This window comes from Pipistrellus kuhlii, unplaced genomic scaffold, assembly GCF_014108245.1.
Source record: "Pipistrellus kuhlii isolate mPipKuh1 unplaced genomic scaffold, mPipKuh1.p scaffold_m20_p_35, whole genome shotgun sequence".
NCBI lineage: Eukaryota > Metazoa > Chordata > Mammalia > Chiroptera > Vespertilionidae > Pipistrellus > Pipistrellus kuhlii.
The window spans coordinates 4,207,623-4,225,801 of record NW_023425535.1 but is presented as its reverse complement, the minus strand read 5'-3'; the positions used below and the strand labels follow the sequence as shown (position 1 = coordinate 4,225,801).

Genomic DNA, 18,179 nt, shown 5'->3' with positions numbered 1-18,179 from the left:
CTCCCCTCCCATCCCCTCCCCTCCCCTCCCCACAGGGTCCTCCTCCCCTCCCCAACCCCCCACAGGGTCCTCCTCCCCTCCCCTCCTCCTCCTCCCCCCATCCCCTCCCCTCCCCTCCCACAGGGTCCTCCTCCCCTCCCCAAGGGTCCTCCTCCCCTCCCCTCCCCTCCCCACAGGTCCTCCTCCCCTCCCCACCCCTCCCCACAGGGTCTCCTCCCCAACCCATCCCCTCCCCACAGGGTCCTCCTCCCACCCCTCCCCACAGGGTCCTCCTCCCCTCCCCTCCCCTCCCCACAGGGTCCTCCTCCCCTCCCCTCCCCTCCCCACAGGGTCCTCCTCCACCCCCTCCCCTTCCACACACGGGTCCACCTCCCCTCCCCACCCTCTCCCCACAGGGTCCACCTCACCTCCCCTCCCCTCCCCTCCCCACAGGTCCTCCTCCCCTCCCCTCCCCTCCCCACAGGGTCCTCCTCCCCTCCCCTCCCCTCCCCCAAGGGTCCTCCTCCCCTCCCCTCCCCACAGGGTCCTCCTCCCCCCCCCCTCCCACAAGGGTCCGTCCTCCCCTCCCTCCCCCCACAGGGCCCTCCTCCCCTCCCATCCCCCCGCACCCACAGGTTCCCCTCCCTCCCCTCCCCGCCCCTCCCCACAGGGGTCCTCCTCCCCGTCCCCTCCCCTCCCCTTTCCTCCCCACAGAGTCCTTCTCCCCTCCCCTCCCCACAGGGGCCTCCTCCCTTTCCCCCTCCGCCTCTCCCCTCCCCTCCCCACAGGGTCCTCCTCCCCTCCTCTCCCCTCCCTCCCCACAGGGTCCTCCTCCCCTCCCCTCCCCTCCTCTCCCCACAGGGTCCTCCTCCCTCCCCTCCCCTCCCCTCCCCACAGGGTCCTCCTCCCCTCCCCTCCCCTCCCCACAGGGTCCTCCCTCCCCTCCCCACCCCTCCCCACAGGGTCCTCCTCCCCTCCCCACAGGGTCCTCCTCCCCTCCCCTCCCCTCCCCACAGGGTCCTCCTCCCCTCCCCACAGGGTCCTCCTCCCCTCCTCTCCCCACAGGGTCCTCCTCCCCTCCCCACAGGGTCCTCCCTCCTTGGGAACACTCAGCCCCGCCCTGCACCTGGACCACTCCGGAGCCACCTGGCTCGGGGCCCTCCCTCAGAGGGAGCCCTCGTGGGGAGCAGTGGGCAGCTATCGGCAACGAACTTACCTGCATTCTGTGGACATGTCCTCGGTGTTCTGCCAGCCTCGCAAGCGTGAGAGCCATAGCTGGAGAGACCGGGACAGCCTAGATGTCCCCTGAGCGGCCCTTATGGGAGCCCAGGACCTCTCTCCTTTCTTCCTCCCTCCCTCTCCCTTTCCTTCTCTCCCCACCCCTCTCTGGCTGGCCGTGGGTTTCCAAACAGCTCCAAGCAGAACAGGCTCCTAGACTCCGGCGCTCGGCGCTCCCTGCGCTTCCCCGAGCCCGTGCCGCGGCCGCGGCCTGCGTGGCTCTCCGGTGGTCTCGGTGCTGTCGGCAGGGCTGTGGGGCCTCTGTCCATGCTGTCCTGCCCCTTCTCTTGACCTGAGAGAGGCTGGCCCATGGAGGGTGGTTGTGAGCTGAGTCTCCATGCGGCTTAGGCCATTCACGGTGCCTCTGGGCCTAGGCTTCCTCTTGGCATGAGGATGTTTCCGATGTGCCAGCAGTGGCCCTCGGTCAAACGGAATCTTACAGAGACCACACGGGCAGAGCGCAGGCGTGGGGCCCACCAGGCATCGCCGACGGGGCGGGCGCCGAGTGTGAGTGTGGGGACCCGGACTGTGACACGGAGACGCGGAAGATGAGCGTCCTCTGGCTTTTAAAGACCTAAACCTGACCTTCCCGGTTTTATACGCTGCCGTTCACTTTCCGAACCTCACTTTGAGGTCACTGCAGATTGCCTCGTGGTTGTGGGAAATAATACGGAGAACACCCTTTACCCGATGGTGTAAAGGGTGTTCTCCGTATTACACAGCTGGGCTCCCTGCAGTCCGTGCAGAGCCTTCCACCTGGGCCTCCCGCTCTGCCTTTTCACAGACCCCTCCGCCCCACGCCCCTCCCCCCTGACGGCGGTCTTTTCTCTGTTGCTGTAATTTGGTCGCTTGGAGAATGCTGTATAAGTAGGATCGTAAAGCTTTCGGCCTGTGGGGCTGGGTTCTTCCGTCGCCTAACTCACCCCCTCTCCTCTTCTCCTGTCCCCCTCCCCCAAATCCTCTGGATTCTGGCCAGTCTCTCCCAAAGAAGCACCTGCTCTCATTTTTCACCCACGGGTGCCTCTGCTTCTTGGCAGCTGAGACCTGCCCGCAAACCAAGACCATCGCCTCTAAAAGCCGTCCCCCAACTGCCCATCCGCCTGCCCGGCCTCCTCATACCCTCCTCGCATTTCCCCGTGCCCACTGAGCACCTGTGGTTCCCGGGTCTTGTCGCCGAGTGCAGTCTGTGGTCTGGGAGTGGCAGTTCCATGTGGCGGGCTGGGGCCCGGCCACCGTGCGCCTCTGGCCTGCCTTTCCCCTCCTCCCTCCACTTCCTTCCCTGCTCTTCCTGTGCCCTCGCTGGGGGCTGTGGGCTGAGCCCCAGCCCGCGGGCGGGAGTGGAGGAGTCCTGGCCTGTGTGTGCCGGCGGTCTTGTGAGGACGTGTGCACGCGTGTGCTGGCGTGAGGCCCGGGAGGGCAGGGCCAGGCATGGTGTCGGGGCTTCTCTCTGGGGACAGACAAGGGTGGCAGAGAGCGGGCAGCACAGCGAGGGGCAGGCCTGCGCGCCCAGCCCCGGCACAGGGACAGGTGTTCCTCGTCCTCACGCCCGCGAGGGCGCTGGGCCGAGGGCCCTGCCTCAGTGGTTCAGCCTCCAGACCCCGCAGCCAAAGCAGCCCCGCCCGGCCTCACCGCAGCCAGGGAGAGCCCTCTGTCCTCAGCCTCAGCCAGGCGTCAGCGCCACTCTCTCGGGCCCAGGCTTCAGGCCTCCGGACTGGTCTTTGGCCCAAATCAGGGCTGACCATCAGGAAAGTTCCCACAGAAGACAAAGCCTCTCCGAGCCAAACCCGCTCCATGACCTCTGCCCCCTCCCTCAGGCCCGAGGCTGGCGGACACGTCCCCTAACCCTTTCCTTCCCTCTCTCTCTCCTCTCTGTCTCTGTCTCTGGCTCTGTGTCTGTCTGTCCCTCTCTCTGCCTCTCTCTCTGCCACAGGGAAAGGTTTGAAACGGAACGTAACGGCCCACGTTTTGCCAAATTGCGCAACTGGCACCATGGCCTTTCAGCCCAAATCCTTAACGTTAAAAGCTAAAGAGTCTGCAGCCCCCGCCGCCACTCCCCACAGACCTGGCGTGTGAGCCTCACGCGATGCTTGACTATGCAGAGCTGTGCCCCTTCGTAGTCAGGGCGGCCCGCACCCACGCACCTCCTCACGCCCCCTCCCCCCAGCAGCCCACGCCTCTCCCCGCCCAGGGCCGTAGCCTCGTTCAGAGAGGAGGGATGGGGTTTGCTGGTCTAACACCCGGCACCAGGGGAACAGCCCCTGGTGGATCCCCGGCCCCTCCGCTGCTGGGAGAGGCGGCCATGCCCAGTGCGTCCGGAGGAGGCGCCCGCAGAGCAGGTCCTGGGAAGAGGCGGACCCCTGCCCCACCCCCTCCCTCGCTGCCCCCTGAGCTGGAGCCGGAGGAGAGGGAGCCCAGGGTGGATGGGGCAGACCCTCCCCCGAGGTGAGGCTGGCATGTGCTCTCCCTCCTGCTGCGTGCTAGCTGCCCGCCCCCTCCGTACAGACAAGCATGCTCACTCTGAAATAAAGAGGATTTGAAAGAACAGACCGGCCTCAGTCCTGCTGTGCGGTGTGCATCACCCAGAGGCACAGAGCCAGGGAGGACAGGCGCCAGGGGCTCTCTCTCCCCGTTTCCCCCACAAGGGCCTGCCTGGGTGTGAGCTGTGCTGTGCCAGGTGGGCAGACCGGGGTCCCATGGGGCAGTGTATATTGGTGGGTGCACAGGGGCCCCTGCCTCTGCTGCCACCCCCAGCTGCAGCCAGGAAGCACTGCCCTGCTCTGCCCTGTGCCGGGCAGAGGGGCTCGGAGGGCATGCCCCACGGAGGGGCAGGCACGGGGAGGAGGCGGCGGAGGTGCCCTGGAGTCGAGCTGGTCAGGAAGGCGCAGGGGACCTCCAGCTGGTCTTGCTGGCCCCGCGCCACCCACCTGGGGCCTGTCCAGAGCGTTTGGGAAGGGCCAGGCTGGCAGGCCATCTCCTCCCGCCTTCTGCCAATCCATCAGCCTGGCTCCTGAGAGCAAAGCCCACTGGCTGAGGACATGGCACCAACTGCACTTAGCAGACAGAGCCGATGCCACGCCCCTCAGGGCGCCCTTGCCGCCCGGATTGGCCGGTCTTGCTCCGCCCCTGCTGCCTGGGCACAGGCTTCCTCTCTGCCTCCAGGAACCTTGGCGATCCCTCTGGAAGGGCTGGCAGGGAGGCTGCGCTATCCTGCCACATCCCAGATACTCCCAAACCCTGCCCCTCTCCGTCTGGGCCTCTCATCTCTTCCCGTTTCTAGCTCTGCCCTGGGCCAGGCAGGGCCAGCGAGCTGAGGGACCAGCCGGGAGATGGGCGTGCTCCTGCCTGCACCGAGGCCTCCTGAGCGCACACACGTTTCGCTGAGACCCCTGGGTGGGTTGTGTGGCTGGGGTTTCCCAGAGAGTGTCCTGGGGCTGACAGAGGACCTGAACCAGTCAGCCAGAACCAGTGGCCTCGCAGTTCCCTGTCCCAGCCCAGGGTGTGGAAGCCCTCCTGGCGCTCTGGAAGGTTCCCAGGGCCGCCCCGGCCCCCGCAGGCAGCCCTCACACAGCAGCGTGTCCGCCTGGCTGCGGGGGTGCCACAGAATGAGAAAGTGCTGGCGTGGCCGTGGCTGGCCCTGCGGCAGGGCTGCTTGCGTGAGGTCGAGGCAGGCGTGCCCCTGGACTGGGTGTCAGAGCGGGCTTCCTGGGAGAAGGAGCCTGACTGGCCCTCAGGAGCAGTTAGGTGGCTGTGCAGGTAGGAAGGCTGGACGGGAGGAGAAGGGGTGTCCGGGAACCCCGAGTTAGCCCTGTGGCTGGGGTGGAGGCAGTGCGGAGGGTGTTGACTGTGGGGTTGGACTGTGGCTGGAGCCAGTGGAGGGTGCCGGGCGCTGTGGCTGTGGAGAGCGCGGGCTGGTCCTGAGATTGTCATTTGCACAGACTGCAGTGTCCACGGGCCTGGCGGTGACCTGCGGAGTACGTGGTCAGGGCGCCTGAGCCACAGCCAGTCCTCAGGCTGGGGGACGGAACGCTGGCCAGGCGGATGGCAGCATGGACACTTAAAGACCGACCAACTGGCTCTGTAGTCCAGTCAGTGTGATGTTCATGCTCCATTCTCTGAACTAACACAATGCGCACTGTCACCCCAATAATAGCACCCCAGCACCTTCAACCACAACACCTCCACCGTCACCAACAGGTCAGCCTGAACCCAGTAATCACGGAGCCCAAGCCCACACCTCACCAGTCCGTCCACATGTCCTTTCCACACCCAACGCCGCTGGCATCAGTGAGAGCATCAACCAAAGGAGCGCCAGCAGGGCCCAGGGTTGGCGAGCTCCACCTTGATGCCAACTGTGTGGAGGGACGAGGGCCCTGCAAGGGGGACGGAGCCAGCCTGTTCTCTCGCCACGCCTGCCCGGAGGCCTGTGTGGTTGACTGCAGTTGGTTCGGTTTGGTGCTTGTTAGATATTTAGAGTGAGTTATGACCAAGGCGAGAGGCCTCGGCCTGGCGGGGGGATTTCGTGGCTCCGTTTCAGGCGGAAAGCGGCCAGACAGGACCCTGGGCACGTGCTGCCCGCTGTCCGGGGCCCGCTGCGAGGGGGCTGCAGACAGTGCTGCTGGGCGGGATGCCGCTCGCCAGGCCCCAGGGCGGCTCGCCCCTGCCCCTGTGCCGCTCTGTGATTTGAGTGCTCCTGGGGCCCGCGCCCCGGAGCCAGGCCTCACTGGGAGCTGTGCCTGGGAGACACCAGGTAAGCCGGTCTGACCAGAATTGGAGCACAGGGGACAAAGTCAAGTTTGGTCTGTCTGTGCAGCACTGTCCCGCCCAGACATGGGCATCCCTCCGGTCCTGGGCAGCGGCCTGGGCTCCCAGAAGCCCCGGAGCCTGGCCAGGCCAGGGAGCAGGCGGCTGGTGTCCGCGGCGTGCCCAGGCCTCGCGGCAGCTGGGCAGAACGGCTCCAGAGAAGCTGCCGGAAGCCAGGCTCCCCCGTGAGGGCGGGCCGGTGTGCAGCGGGCCCCAGCGTGGTGTCCTTTCTGAACTAAGCTGGGGAGGGGCTGGCCGGACGTGGCACTGCCCTGCTCAGGGTGCTCCCCGCCAGGGGAGGCGTTCTCCAGCCGCTCCCAGCCCTCCCGGCTCCGTGGCTGCCTCCGCCGTACCCTCACTGAGGGAGGAGAGCAGCCAGTGGTGCCTGGCAAACAGCTCGCAGCCTCTGCACCCCTGCCTGGGGCTGACTGGGCAGCGCCTGGCTACTCCTGGGCGGTCCTCAGGCCAGCGTCACCCGGGGCCCCACTCAACCTCCCGAATCAGAAGCTGCTCTTGGGCAGGATCCCCAGGCCTCCACTGCCAGGGAAGGCTGCAGGGGGCTCCCCCTGAGCTCGGGCCCGGGAAGGCTGCGGGGGGCAGCAGGCAGCAGTGAGGGCTCAGCAGTGTTGCCGGCCTCTGGAACCAGGCTCCTCTCCTGGAAAATGAGGGTCTGATAGCGATGGCCGCAGGCAGAGGGGGTCAGAGGAGTGATGCTCACCGCCTGTCAGCACAGCTGGCAATGGCAGGCCGCACTCACCGTCCTTCCCACAGAGATGCCTTTTGCTGGGGGAAGACCCTACTCGCCCGACTTCTTCCTTCCTCCCGGAGGGCCACGTGTCCCTCGGCCAGATCCCGCCCTCAGCCCTGCTCCAGGAGCCTGAACTGTGTCCTTCCTGTCTCGGGGGCGGAGTTGTTAATATCCACGCCGGAGGGCGGTGGTGAGGGCTGAGACACATGCCAGGTACACGGGCCAGGTCAACAATAGACCCGCGCAGCCACCTGGCGGGAGCCGCAGCTCCTGCTCTGTGCAGCCAGCACCGTCTCAGACCGGGCGGGGGGAGAACGACTTCTCCGCTCTCCTGTCACCTGGTTTGTTTCTCTGCTCAGTTTCCCAGGGGCAGCCCAGGCTCTGTGCCCCCTCTCCCTTGGAGAGGTTCGGGAAGAGATGCTCACCGGACAGCAAGGCAGGCAGGGCGGGCCCATGGCACTGGCCCTGGTCCGTCTACCTGTGTGGCACCTGCCGGGATATCCCTACCCACCGGTCACACCGGTCACACTGGTCACACTGGTCACACTGGCACTGCAGCCCCTCCCGTTCCCAACCACAGGTCTTTCCGATGTGCAGGCGCCCAGGGCCACCGCATATCACTCTTGGGCATATGAGAACCCTCTGGCCGCCAGGGCACATGAGGGCCTGGGCATCTTCGGATGGTCTTAGGTCTGCCCGCTCCTTCCCCACGGGCATGGGAGACCCTGAGGTCCTGCCGTCTCTCGGGGTTTACCGGGAAAGGGCACAGTTGCCTCCATTCTGGAACCCCCCACGCCACATCAATCCTTTCCGGTCCAGATGGCCTGGAGCAGCCCGGCATGGCAGCTTTCATCCATCTTCCGATGTGCCGTCTCCACAGCCCAGAGCCTAAGCCCTTGGCCCTCAAATACCTGCCCTCCCTTCGCCCAGGCCACGTGCGCCTCTGACCGAACGGGAATGGAGGAAAGCAGGATGGGGGTTGATAATTCAATCTACTTTCTATCACACTGTGTTTTGTAACACGAAAAATCAGGAAGCAGAAGAATTGGGAGGACAACCTGTGAACCAGGAAGTCATAGTTCGATTCCAAGGGAGGGCACACGCCCAGTTTGCAGGCTCGATCCGCAGAGTGGGGCATACAGGAGGCGGCCGATCAATGACCTCTCTCATCATTGATGTTTCTCTCTCTCCCTCTCCCTTCCTCTCTGAAATCAGCAAATAGCATATACATGTTAAAATGGGGGGTTCGTGCCAGGCTTGAGAATAGCTTTGATGTTACTGTGATCCTCCTTGTGGTCTGAGCCCTTCCCTCTTGGGGTCCTAAGGGCTCTCCCTGACGCTGGGAACAGGCGTCTGGAAGATCCTGCTCTGCAGTATCAACGGTGCCTTGTGCCCAGCGTGCCTCTGCTGCAGCCACCAGCGCCACGCAGAGGGCCCCCTTGACCTGTTGTCTTTCTTGGTCCCACCTCGTCAGCACCCCTATTGAGCATGCTCCAGTGTGCACCAGCCAGGCCGCCACCCCGCTGCTGCCCGCTTCTGCCCAGCCGCCTATTGCTGCCTCTCCCGGCGCAGCCTTGCTACCCCTGGCTGCAACCGCTGCCCACGCTGCCGCTGCCGCTGCCTCGGCCTCTGCTTCAAGCCCTGCGGACAGTCCAAGGTAACTGCCCCACGGTGCCACCCAGTATGGGGCAGGGAGGCGGGAGGGGCCGCACCTGGCTCCGTGTGTGGGCAGCTGTGTCCCACCTCAGAAAGGCCACCCAGGTGCTCAGGAGCCCGGCCAGGAGGCCAAGGCTAGCACCGCCTGCTGCCAGAGGACAGGGCATGTGGTTGTGGCTGAAGACAGGAGGGGATGTGGGCCCCTGCCCTCTCCTTGGGCAAGAGAGGGACACACAAGCACACGCACAGTAAGGCAGCAAAGGGAGACGGACAGTCCGTTTCCGGAACTGGGCTTAGGGGAGTGGAAGTGGTCCCCTGGGCTGGGGAAGCCGAGGGAAGCTCCGAGCGGGGAGGAGCACTGACCTGGTCACGGGAGACAGACCAGGTATTTGGCAGCGGACTTGCCCTTGGCCCTTAGCCTCTGCTCTCGGGGCGGAGACGCAGGAGGCACAGGTGCAGGGCGGCTTCGACCTCTCCCCGCACTTCCTGTCGGTAATCTCCAGAAAGTCACGGAACTCCCAGCGTCAGTTCCATCTGCTCAGACGTGAATGCAGGGAAGGCTTTGTAGGGTGGGGCAGAGAAGTGTGCCTAAGCCACCGAGCACACGAACTGCTCTCAGCTCTCCGCCTGCCCTCCTGGGCCCCCGCAACGGACTGGGGTGGGACGCCCAGCAGCTGTTAGGGCCAGAGCCAGCTCTCAGCCTGCACCCCCTCCCCCCTCCCCGCCCCGGGTTTTGTGCACAGCCCCCCGTGCAGCCTGAGGAGGATGGGGGGGGGGCAGATTGGCCACAGGCCTGTGGGCTGTACCCATCCTGGGGTTGACAGTGACCCCCGGAGGTGCCGGCCCAGCCTTTCCAGCCCAACTCAAGCCTCAGGGTGAGCTCGCCGGCCTCCACCACAGCAGGATGGCTCCGGGCGGGCAAGCACAGAGAAAGAGAGGAGGGAGAGGTCCTGGGCTGAGATGAAAGGTGCCCCCAGTTTGGATTGGGGAGCTGCAGCTGTGGGCCCTGCTCCAGCTCAGCCTTTTGTCCTCAGGGCTCCTTCAACAGGCAAACCTCCCTTCCCTTTGTCTGACAAGAGAGTGATGAGCCAGTGGGAGGTAAAGGGCCACTCAGACTGTCACCGGAGCCTGGCGTTTTTGCTGAGTATCGTAATTGCTGAGTATCGTAAGCCTCGGCGGCCTCCTCCTCCTCCTCCTCCTCCAGCAGCCCTGACAGGACCCCAGCTCCTGGGTGTCGGGCGGCCTCTGCTGGGGAGGACATCTGGCTGATGCCCATAACTAGAAAGCAGGCGCCCCGCGGACACTGCCTCCTCCTCTCCCAGCGAGGCCCTACCCACTGTCCCAACAGGCCGGCCAGAGAAGGGCAGGCCCGGGGAGGGGAGACAGCATGGCAGTGTGGCAGGGCGAGCTGCACTCCACCCGCTGCACGCCCGGCTGAGTCCCTGTCTGAGGCAGAGGGTCTTGGGTCAGGGCCCCCCTTCAGAGCAGGGGACAAGGCAGGCCCCGCTCCTGGGGCTCTGCCCAGCGGGCGCCTGGGCCCATCCAGTTCAGGTTGGGGGAAGGCGGAAGCCATGGGTGCGGGGACAGCACATTTCCAGGGGCTGGCCTCTCTAGTACCCCGTTTCCCCTGGATGTGGTCACGTGGACCCTGTTGGGATCCGGAAAATGTAGGAGAGACAAGGGCATGCTCTGTGAGGTATTCTTTCGTCTTAAATGAGAAAAGGGGGGCAGGGTTCACAGACAGGTGAAATTGGGGAAACACTGGATCAGCCGAAGTAAAACAAGCTGCTGAGCTCAGGAATTCTTGGAGCTTTCAGCCCTCCGAGAAGAGGCCTCGCACAGCCTGTCCTGCGGGAATGAACGGACACTTCCTCCTTCTCTTTGGCCCCTAACACTGGGTCACAAGTGGAAAAGGCTGCTTTCGCCCTGGGGCTAGCCCCATGGGAGAGGTTGGCACTCCTTGTGGAAGAGGAGCCTGGGGTGAGCACTCTTGCTGGAGCACTCTTGCCCAGATTTTATTGCTCCCTCCAGCAACAGCAGAAAGGCGGGGGCAGGGGCTAAGGCTGTGGAGTGCCCCCAAGGTCAGAAGGTGGAGGGAGGGGGCGGCTCTGACTGCCTCCATCTCTCCTCTCTCCAGCCTCTGTGCCTCCAGCCCAGGCTGTCCCGGCAGCCCGCCCAGGGTGCAGGATCGCCCTCCTGTCCAGCTGGCGGCTTGGCCCCTCCCTCTCTGAGGCGGTGACAGCAGCAATGGGCTCTGTTTTTTGAGGTGTCTTTGCTGCTTTAACAAAACTCACCAAAGCTCCTCACCGAGGAGCAGCTTCCGCCCCTCCACAGCCTCCTGGTCTCCCTGCGGCCTCCGGCTGCCCGGACCCCCTGCCAGAGGCCTCTCTGCAGGGCTCCCGAGGAAGGAGAAGCGATGCCGGGCGGCCAGCACCCAGGCCTGGCTGTCCTTCCGGCTGCTAACTCTCCCCCCTCGGTTCCAGGCCCCAGGCCTCTGCTCAGGGCACGGCCAAGGCGACCGCTCCAGCACCTGCCGCCCACCCATACCCCGAAGCCCCAGCTGCGGCTGCGCCCAAGCCTCGGGTGGTCACCACTGCCAGCATCCGGCCTTCTGTCTACCAGCCAGGTGAGAGGGGCGGGACGGTCAGGCTGGGTGTGGCTGCAGAGGTTGGCTCCCAGGAGAATGGTGGTCAGGGGGGTCCTGCTACTGAGGCCCCGTGTGGGCCAGATCCCTATGGAGCCCGCCGCTGGCGCTGGAGAGACAGGTGGGCAGTGCCAGCTGGGATGAGCCTCCCCTGGTAGGGAGAGGACACTCCTGGCCTGGGATTCCAGCCTCAAGGCGAGAGGAGAGGGTTTCGGGGCAGCTGGTTCCTCCAGGAGTCTGGTTCTGGCTCAAGCCAGAGGGTGGGCAGCTGTACCAGCAATGCCATGGGCTTTGGCCAGCTGCACTGCCCCGCAGGGACCCTGGCACGCTGTCAGCCTGCCGGTCTTTGCTTCCTCCGCTGAGGCAGGAGGGCTGGAGGGGGAAGCACAGGTGAGGCGGCAGGGGCCAGCACAGGGCCTGACTGTGGCTGAGCACAGGGCTCTCTCTTCCATCACACTGCCCCGTTCTCCTCACGGCCCAGGACCCCCTTACAGGAATGAGGGCTCAGCCCAGGACCCCCTCTTTCCTAACCCAAACGGGGCCTGCTCCGCAGAGCAGGCAGCTCTCAGGCTGGCCTGTCCCTGCTCAGAGCTGAGGGCTCTCAGCAGGTGCCTCCCTGCTGGGGAAGGCCCTGGCGCCCTGGCCTGCAGGGGTTGCCCACAGGCCAGAGTGCTGGCAGCGCTGCGTGCCCCTCCTTCCCTCTGGACGTGGACTGGGCACTCCGGGAGGGCAGGGCCGGGCCGGGCCATCTCCTCAGCAGCACCAGAGACCCAGCTCTGCCCAGAGGAGTCCCTCAGCAAAGGAAGTGACCAGGAACGCTCAGTGCTCAGAGGCCTGGTGCTCAGAGAGCTGGTGGGAACTGTGTGTGCCCATTGGCAGTGGCGAGAGGGGCGTGGGGAGAGAAGAGGCTGTGAGCTGCATGGTCTGGTGGCCGAACACCAGGGATAACGGATGACAGGATTCCCAGAGGGATAGCCTGGGCCAGATAGGGTGTTAGGCAGGCAGACACTTTTTATTCAAACATTATGCTTTAAAAAAATTTTTTTTGTTATTGCTTTTTAGATAGAGTAAGGGAGAGAGCAATAGAAACAGCAATAGGCTGCTCCTGCACGACCCCTGCTGGGCATGGAGCCTGGGCATGTACTCTGACCAGAACTGAACCAGGAACCTTTTGGCCCATGGGATCAAGCTCAATCCATTGAGCCACACCGGCTGGGCTTAAAGATTCTACTTTCAACATATTTATTCTTACGGCCATCTTGAACTTATAGAAAAAGTATTAACCATTTTCCACTTGCAGGAGTAATACAAACTGCCTTCACTCACACACACACACACACACACACACACACACACACACCTGAATTACTGCACACATACCTTTTTTCCATCTGGTAAACCTGGCGTGTGGCAGGAAGTGAAGAGGTCCCTGTCTTGTTTGGGAAAGAATGGGGCAGCGGGTTCTGGGGGGCAGGAGGAGGCTGCTGGGTGCCTGGCAGGAGGAGAGCTGGGGAGCAGTGTGGGGAGAGGATGTCTGGTCAAGTTTTCTCACTGTGGCCCGGGAGCAGGGGAGGCAGAGATATTGAGCCGCGCAAGAGTGACAGCTCTTTATGTGGGCTCCTGCGGGGCCCGGCGCTCGGTGCTCCCGGCCGCTCGGTGCTCCCGTGGGGCTGGCAGGCCCGGCGCTCGGTGCTCCCGCGGGGCCGGCGCTCAGTGCTCCCGGCCGCTCGGTGCTCCCGCGGGGCCGGCGCTCAGTGCTCCCGGCCGCTCAGTGCTCCCGCGGGGCCGGTGCTCAGTGCTCCCGGCCGCTCAGTGCTCCCGTGGGGCTGGCAGGCCCGGCGCTCGGTGCTCCCGCGGGGCCTGGGGAGGTGTCCTTTGCAGACGGTGCCTCTGTGCCCTGGGAGGCAGGGACACAGGCTCGGAGTTAAAATCCCCGGGAGAGTGCCAGGCGGCGGCGGGCACGGGGAGGGGGAGGCGGGAGCAGCGGGCAGCGGTCCTCCCGGAGCGCGGACAGGCCTCCAGGGCGGCCCGCCCGACCCCCGACCCCCTCCGCTGGGCCAGACGTCCTCCCTCCGCGGGGAGCGGGCCGGAGAGCCGCCTCCCTCCCTCCTCCTGGCGGGGGGCGGGGGCTGGGGGGGTGACCTGGGTGCCGGGTGGTGGTGTGGGGGCGGGGGTGGCCGGCGGGGCTGGGGGCGGAGACGGGGGGGGGGGTGGCGAGTGGCTGCGGGGCCAGGCTACAGATGGAACGTCACAGGTTGGGACGGACAGCCCGGCCGGTGGTGTCCGGTCCTCCCTGGCGCTCGGGAGGCCCGGGGAGGGGGGCAGGGGAGGGGGGCGGCCGCCTTGGGGGTCCGGCTGGGCCTCTGTGGGGCCTTGGGCTGGCGGGAGGGTGCGGGGACCCGCGGAGGGGCAGGGCGCGGGCCTGGAAAGGGGCTGGGGGGGGGGGGGGGTCGGGCTGGGGCCGGGGGCCAGGCCCATCGCTGACCGCCCATCGCTGGCCGGCGGCGGCTGAGAACGCTCCCGCCATGGGGACCCTGTCATATGGGGGGGGGCCGTGTCACATTGGGGGGGGGGGGGGGACTAACGCGGCTCCAGAGCGGGCTGCGGAAGCCCAGTATAGTCACACTATCATCTCAATGTATAACCAAGTAAGCCAATGATCAATAAGACATTTTGCATCCTTTCCTTATACTACCTTCAGAATCCTGCACACACAGCACTTCTCTGTTCAGACGGCCATGTCTCAGCTCAGCAGCCACACTGCACAGCATTAAGGCTTTGTTACTCCCTTTAGCAGAGATTCCCCCACTGTACCGGCCCCCCCCCCCCCCCAAAGGAACATAATCTCACCCAGAAGCCATCACAGGCTCAGAGAGGAGCCAAGCGGCTCTGCTGCCGCCTCTGTCTCCGGAGCACGCAGCCCCTGCCCCCCATTCTGAGGCTGCATGGCACCGAGACAGGCAGGGCTCAGGAAGGGCACCACTGGAGTTTGGACTTCCCGTCACAGGCGGTCCGTCCCCCCCCTCGTGAGGCAGGCGGGGTCATCCGTCCCTCCACAGGGAGCACCTTGGGGTGTCAGGCTCCCACCCCAGCCCTCCACACCTTGCAGTCTGTGTGGGCTGGGCTCCCGCAGCGACCAGGCTGAGACAAGCTGGCAGTCATGCTGAGCCCAGGAGTCACTAATGTAGTGACACACATAACTGTGCCAGCTACTTAGCCCCCATCACAGCACTGTGAAGCACTAAGCATCATATTGCCATTCTTAGACAAGGGAATTCAGCCCAGAGATTTAAGGAAACTGCCCAAGGACACACAGCCTGGACCTAGTCGAGCTGTGCTGTCGAGGCCATGCTGCACGCTGAGGATGGGGCCTCCCCTACTGACAGTTGCTCCTCATTCACATAGTACACCAAGATTTTATGGAAATTGGATTTGGATTTTTTATGAAATTCATGCACTGGTCCCTCAGCCCATCCTGCACCCTCTCCAATCTGGGAATCTTCAAGGGATGTCTGACTGCTGGTTTAGGCCCGATCCCACAGGGGAACATCCCCTTCACAATCCAGGACTGGTAGCTCCCAACCGCTTGCCTGCCTGCCAGCCTGATCACCCCCTAACCACTCCCCTGCCAGCTTGATCAATACCTGACTGCTCCCCTGCCAGCCCAATCACCCCCAACTCCCCTCCCCTGCTGGCCTGGGTGCCCCCAACTGTACTCCCCTACAGGCCTGGTTTCCCCCAAATGCCCTCCCCTGCCGGCCTGGTCGCCCCTAACTGCCTTCCACTGCTGGCCTGGTTGCCCCCAACTGCCCTTCCCACTTGTGGCAGCTATCTTTGATTACATGAAGGCGGCCATCTTTTGTGAGGGTGTGAGGGTTAATTACCTCTTTATTATATAGGAAAATGTATCTTTATTACTGAAACTATTACAGATATTCCTTTTTGCCTCCACTCCTCCCCATTCCCACCCCTACCCAGGCCTTCACCCCGCTATCGTCTGTGTCCATGGGTTATGCATATACATATGAAAAGCTGGCGACCAGAATCCTGTAATGACCGACTGACCAGTCACTGTGATGCTCACTGCGGCCAGCGAACTGGCCCAATTCAGGGTGGGGCTGGCCAGCCAGCCTCCCGTGGCCTCTCCCCAAAACCGAAATCCGCCCTGCTCAATTGGCCACGCCCCGATCACCCCCTTACCCCAATAGGGGGCGGGACTGGCCAGCCAACTGCTTGTGGCCCCTCCTCCTGACGAGCCCTTCCCCTGATAGGCTCCTGATCGCCCCCTCCCAACTAGGACGAGGGACAAGGCCAGCGGCTACTATCCACAGCCCTTCCCCTGACCGTCCCCACCCCCCCAATCAGGGATGGGGCCTGCTGGCCAATTGCCCACGGCTCCTCCCCTCTGGCTGGCACGGCCCTGATTGGGCCCTGATTGGGCCCTGATTGGGGCAGGCCAGCCAGCAGCCTCCCACCATCTCCTCCCAACAGGCCAGCCCCAATCTGCCCCTATCCGAGCTGGGCCCGCCGATCCCATCCGTGCATGAATCCGTGCACTGGGCCTCTAGTATGCGTATTTGTTGATCTCTTCCCACCCCATCCTTCTCTCTGAGAATTCTGTCTGCTGCATGCTTCCATGTCTCTGGGTATATTTTATTTGCCAGTTTCTTTCCCTTCAAAAAAAATTATATATATATATTGATTTCAGAGAGGAAGAGAGAGGGATAGAGACATAGAAACATAGTGATGAGAGAAAATCATTGATCAGCTGCCTTCTGCAGGCCCCACACTGGAGACTGAGCCTGCAGCCCAGGCATGTGCCCTCACTGGGAACTGAACCAGGACCTCTGGGTTCAGAGGTCTACACTCACCACTGAGCCACACCAGCTGGGCATGCCGCAGCTTTTTTATCCACTCACCTACATGGGCACTTGGGCTGTTTCCAAGTCTTAGCCATTGTGTGGACTTGTGTTCTTTAAGAGGCAGCGTGGGTGAGAGAAAGAACAGCTTTGGAGACTTGCTTTTCACCCACTGCTCTGTCTGAGCCTCGGTGACCTCAGCTGCAAACAGGACTAACCAGGATGGTCTGTTATGTACCGTCTGGCTCCTCAGGGAGTGGGAAGGAGATTCCTGTGGGTGAAGCCAGCGTAGCTCCAGGGCAGGGAGGTGGAGGTTTACCCCGCAGCTCCCATAACACAGGCGGGCGCCCTCACCCAGTGCAGGGCTCCACAGAGCCAGTCTGGGAGCAGAAGGCATGGAGGTGGACAGCAGACCACTGGCCACCCTCGGCGGCCCAGGGCCCCCAGGTGGGAGGGTCCGAGGCCCGGCCAGGGCCTTTAGCCTGAGAAAAGCCTTGCTCTCCAGCTGACCCTGATGGGGTGAGGGGAGGGGTGCAGAGCCTTCTGCACAGCCCACATCCAGGCTCAGGAATGGGAGGAGGCGGCCCTGACTGGCTGCTCAGGGCGGGGAGAAGGCCTCTTTCCGTAAAAGCAGACTGACTGTCGGAAGGCATCTGGAACCTTCCTCACTGGGAGAGGATGCTGGTGGCTGGTGTGCAGGACACAGCTGGGTCTGCCCAGCGGTCCACAGTGGAGGCAGAGCGCGGAGCCTGAGTTTTGAAAGCCCAGGCCTCAGATTGCTCTGGGGAAGTATTATAACTGCAACTCTCTGTGCTGTCACCCCAAAGGGCTCAGCTCTCAGTGGGCTGGAGGAGTCCTGAGGTGCAGCTGTGCGTTCTCACACTGCTCCGAGCGACTCTCGGGTTCCTGGGACCCACTCCTTCTACAGAGGATGGGGAGCACAGGAGCCAGGCTCCTCAGCATCTGCCCAGGCTTCCTCAGTGACTTCCTCCAGCCCCACCCGCACCCTAATCAACCGAGATGCAGTCCCCCAGCACAGTTCAAGCCAAGATGCTTTTCAGGACAATGATTGTAGCTAGTCCGGAGCCCGACCCAAAAACCGACTGCCCTCCTGCCATCTGCTTTGCCCAAGCAGCCAGGCGTTCACGGGTCAGAGTGCACCGGGGGCGCCTTCCAGGCGAGGCCAAGATGGCCCCCTCAGGCCCGGAGAGGGAGAGGAGATAGTCACATGTCCTGGGCCCGCTCCGCAGGCTCCCTCGCCTTGCTGCAGTCAAAGGGCCCGGGAAGCCCAGGATGTGTGTGTAAAGGTGGAATTGTCCTGCTCCCACAGCAAGCCCCTTCCCGGGAGGTGGGCAGGAAGCTGCGGAAATGAACTCCTGACACGTTTTCTTTGGATCTTTTTGGCTTGCAGTGCCCGCAAATACCTACAGCCCATCTCCGGGGGCCAGTTACAGTCCAGCTCCCTACACGCCCTCGCCTGCCCCGGCCTACACTCCTTCCCCTGCCCCTGCCAACACCCCCTCGCCCGCCCCCACCTACTCGCCCTCCCCAGCACCGGCCTACGCCCCGTCGCCGGCCCCCAGCCACGAGGCTGCGCCCTCGGGGGCCCACATCAGGGGTCCCGCTGAGCCTGCCAGCCGCCCCCCGTGGGCCACGGACGACAGCTTCTCTCAGAAGTTCGCTCCCGGCAAGAGCACCACCTCTCTCAGCAAGCAGCCCCTGCCCGGAGGGCCCTCTGCCTACGCCCCGGGCCCCCACGGGCCCCCCCTGGCCAGGGGCACCTTCCAGAGGGCCGAGCGCTTCCCAGCCAGCAGCCGGACTCCGCTCTGTGGCCACTGCAACAACGTCATCCGGTAGGACCGGCGTGGCCCGGGCTGGGTGCTGGGTGCTGGGTGCTGGCTGCCGCCTGCGCCCTGGGGTGGGCGGGAACGGGAGGGCAGGCATCGCGGACGCCACACGCCTCCGGTCCCTCCGGGTCAGCATCAGTCTGACCTCTGAGCTGTGGCTTCCATCCCTGGTGACACCCCTCCCCTTAGGAAGTGTGTGCAGCCCCCGTGCAGTGTCTGCGCCAGGGCCGCCCCCTTGGCTCAGACAGTCCTCAAAGCAGCCACTGTGGTGGGGGAGGTGGGCGGTGGGAGGGTAGGGAGGAGTGGGATGAGGGGGAGGTGGGGGAGGAGGGGAGGGGCAGGAGGAGGGGGGTGGGGTAGGAGGGAGG

General features: G+C 64.3%; 1 protein-coding gene across 1 annotated transcript in view; it reads left to right on the top strand.

Annotated features, from left to right (window-relative positions):
* LDB3 (LIM domain binding 3) overlaps nucleotides 1-18,179 on the top strand; it is a 51,650-nt gene that overhangs the window by 24,089 nt on the left and 9,382 nt on the right. The window contains 3 exon segments of the mRNA XM_045570700.1: nucleotides 8,280-8,462; nucleotides 10,945-11,087; nucleotides 17,376-18,025. Coding sequence (XP_045426656.1) covers nucleotides 8,280-8,462; nucleotides 10,945-11,087; nucleotides 17,376-18,025 — 976 coding nt within the window.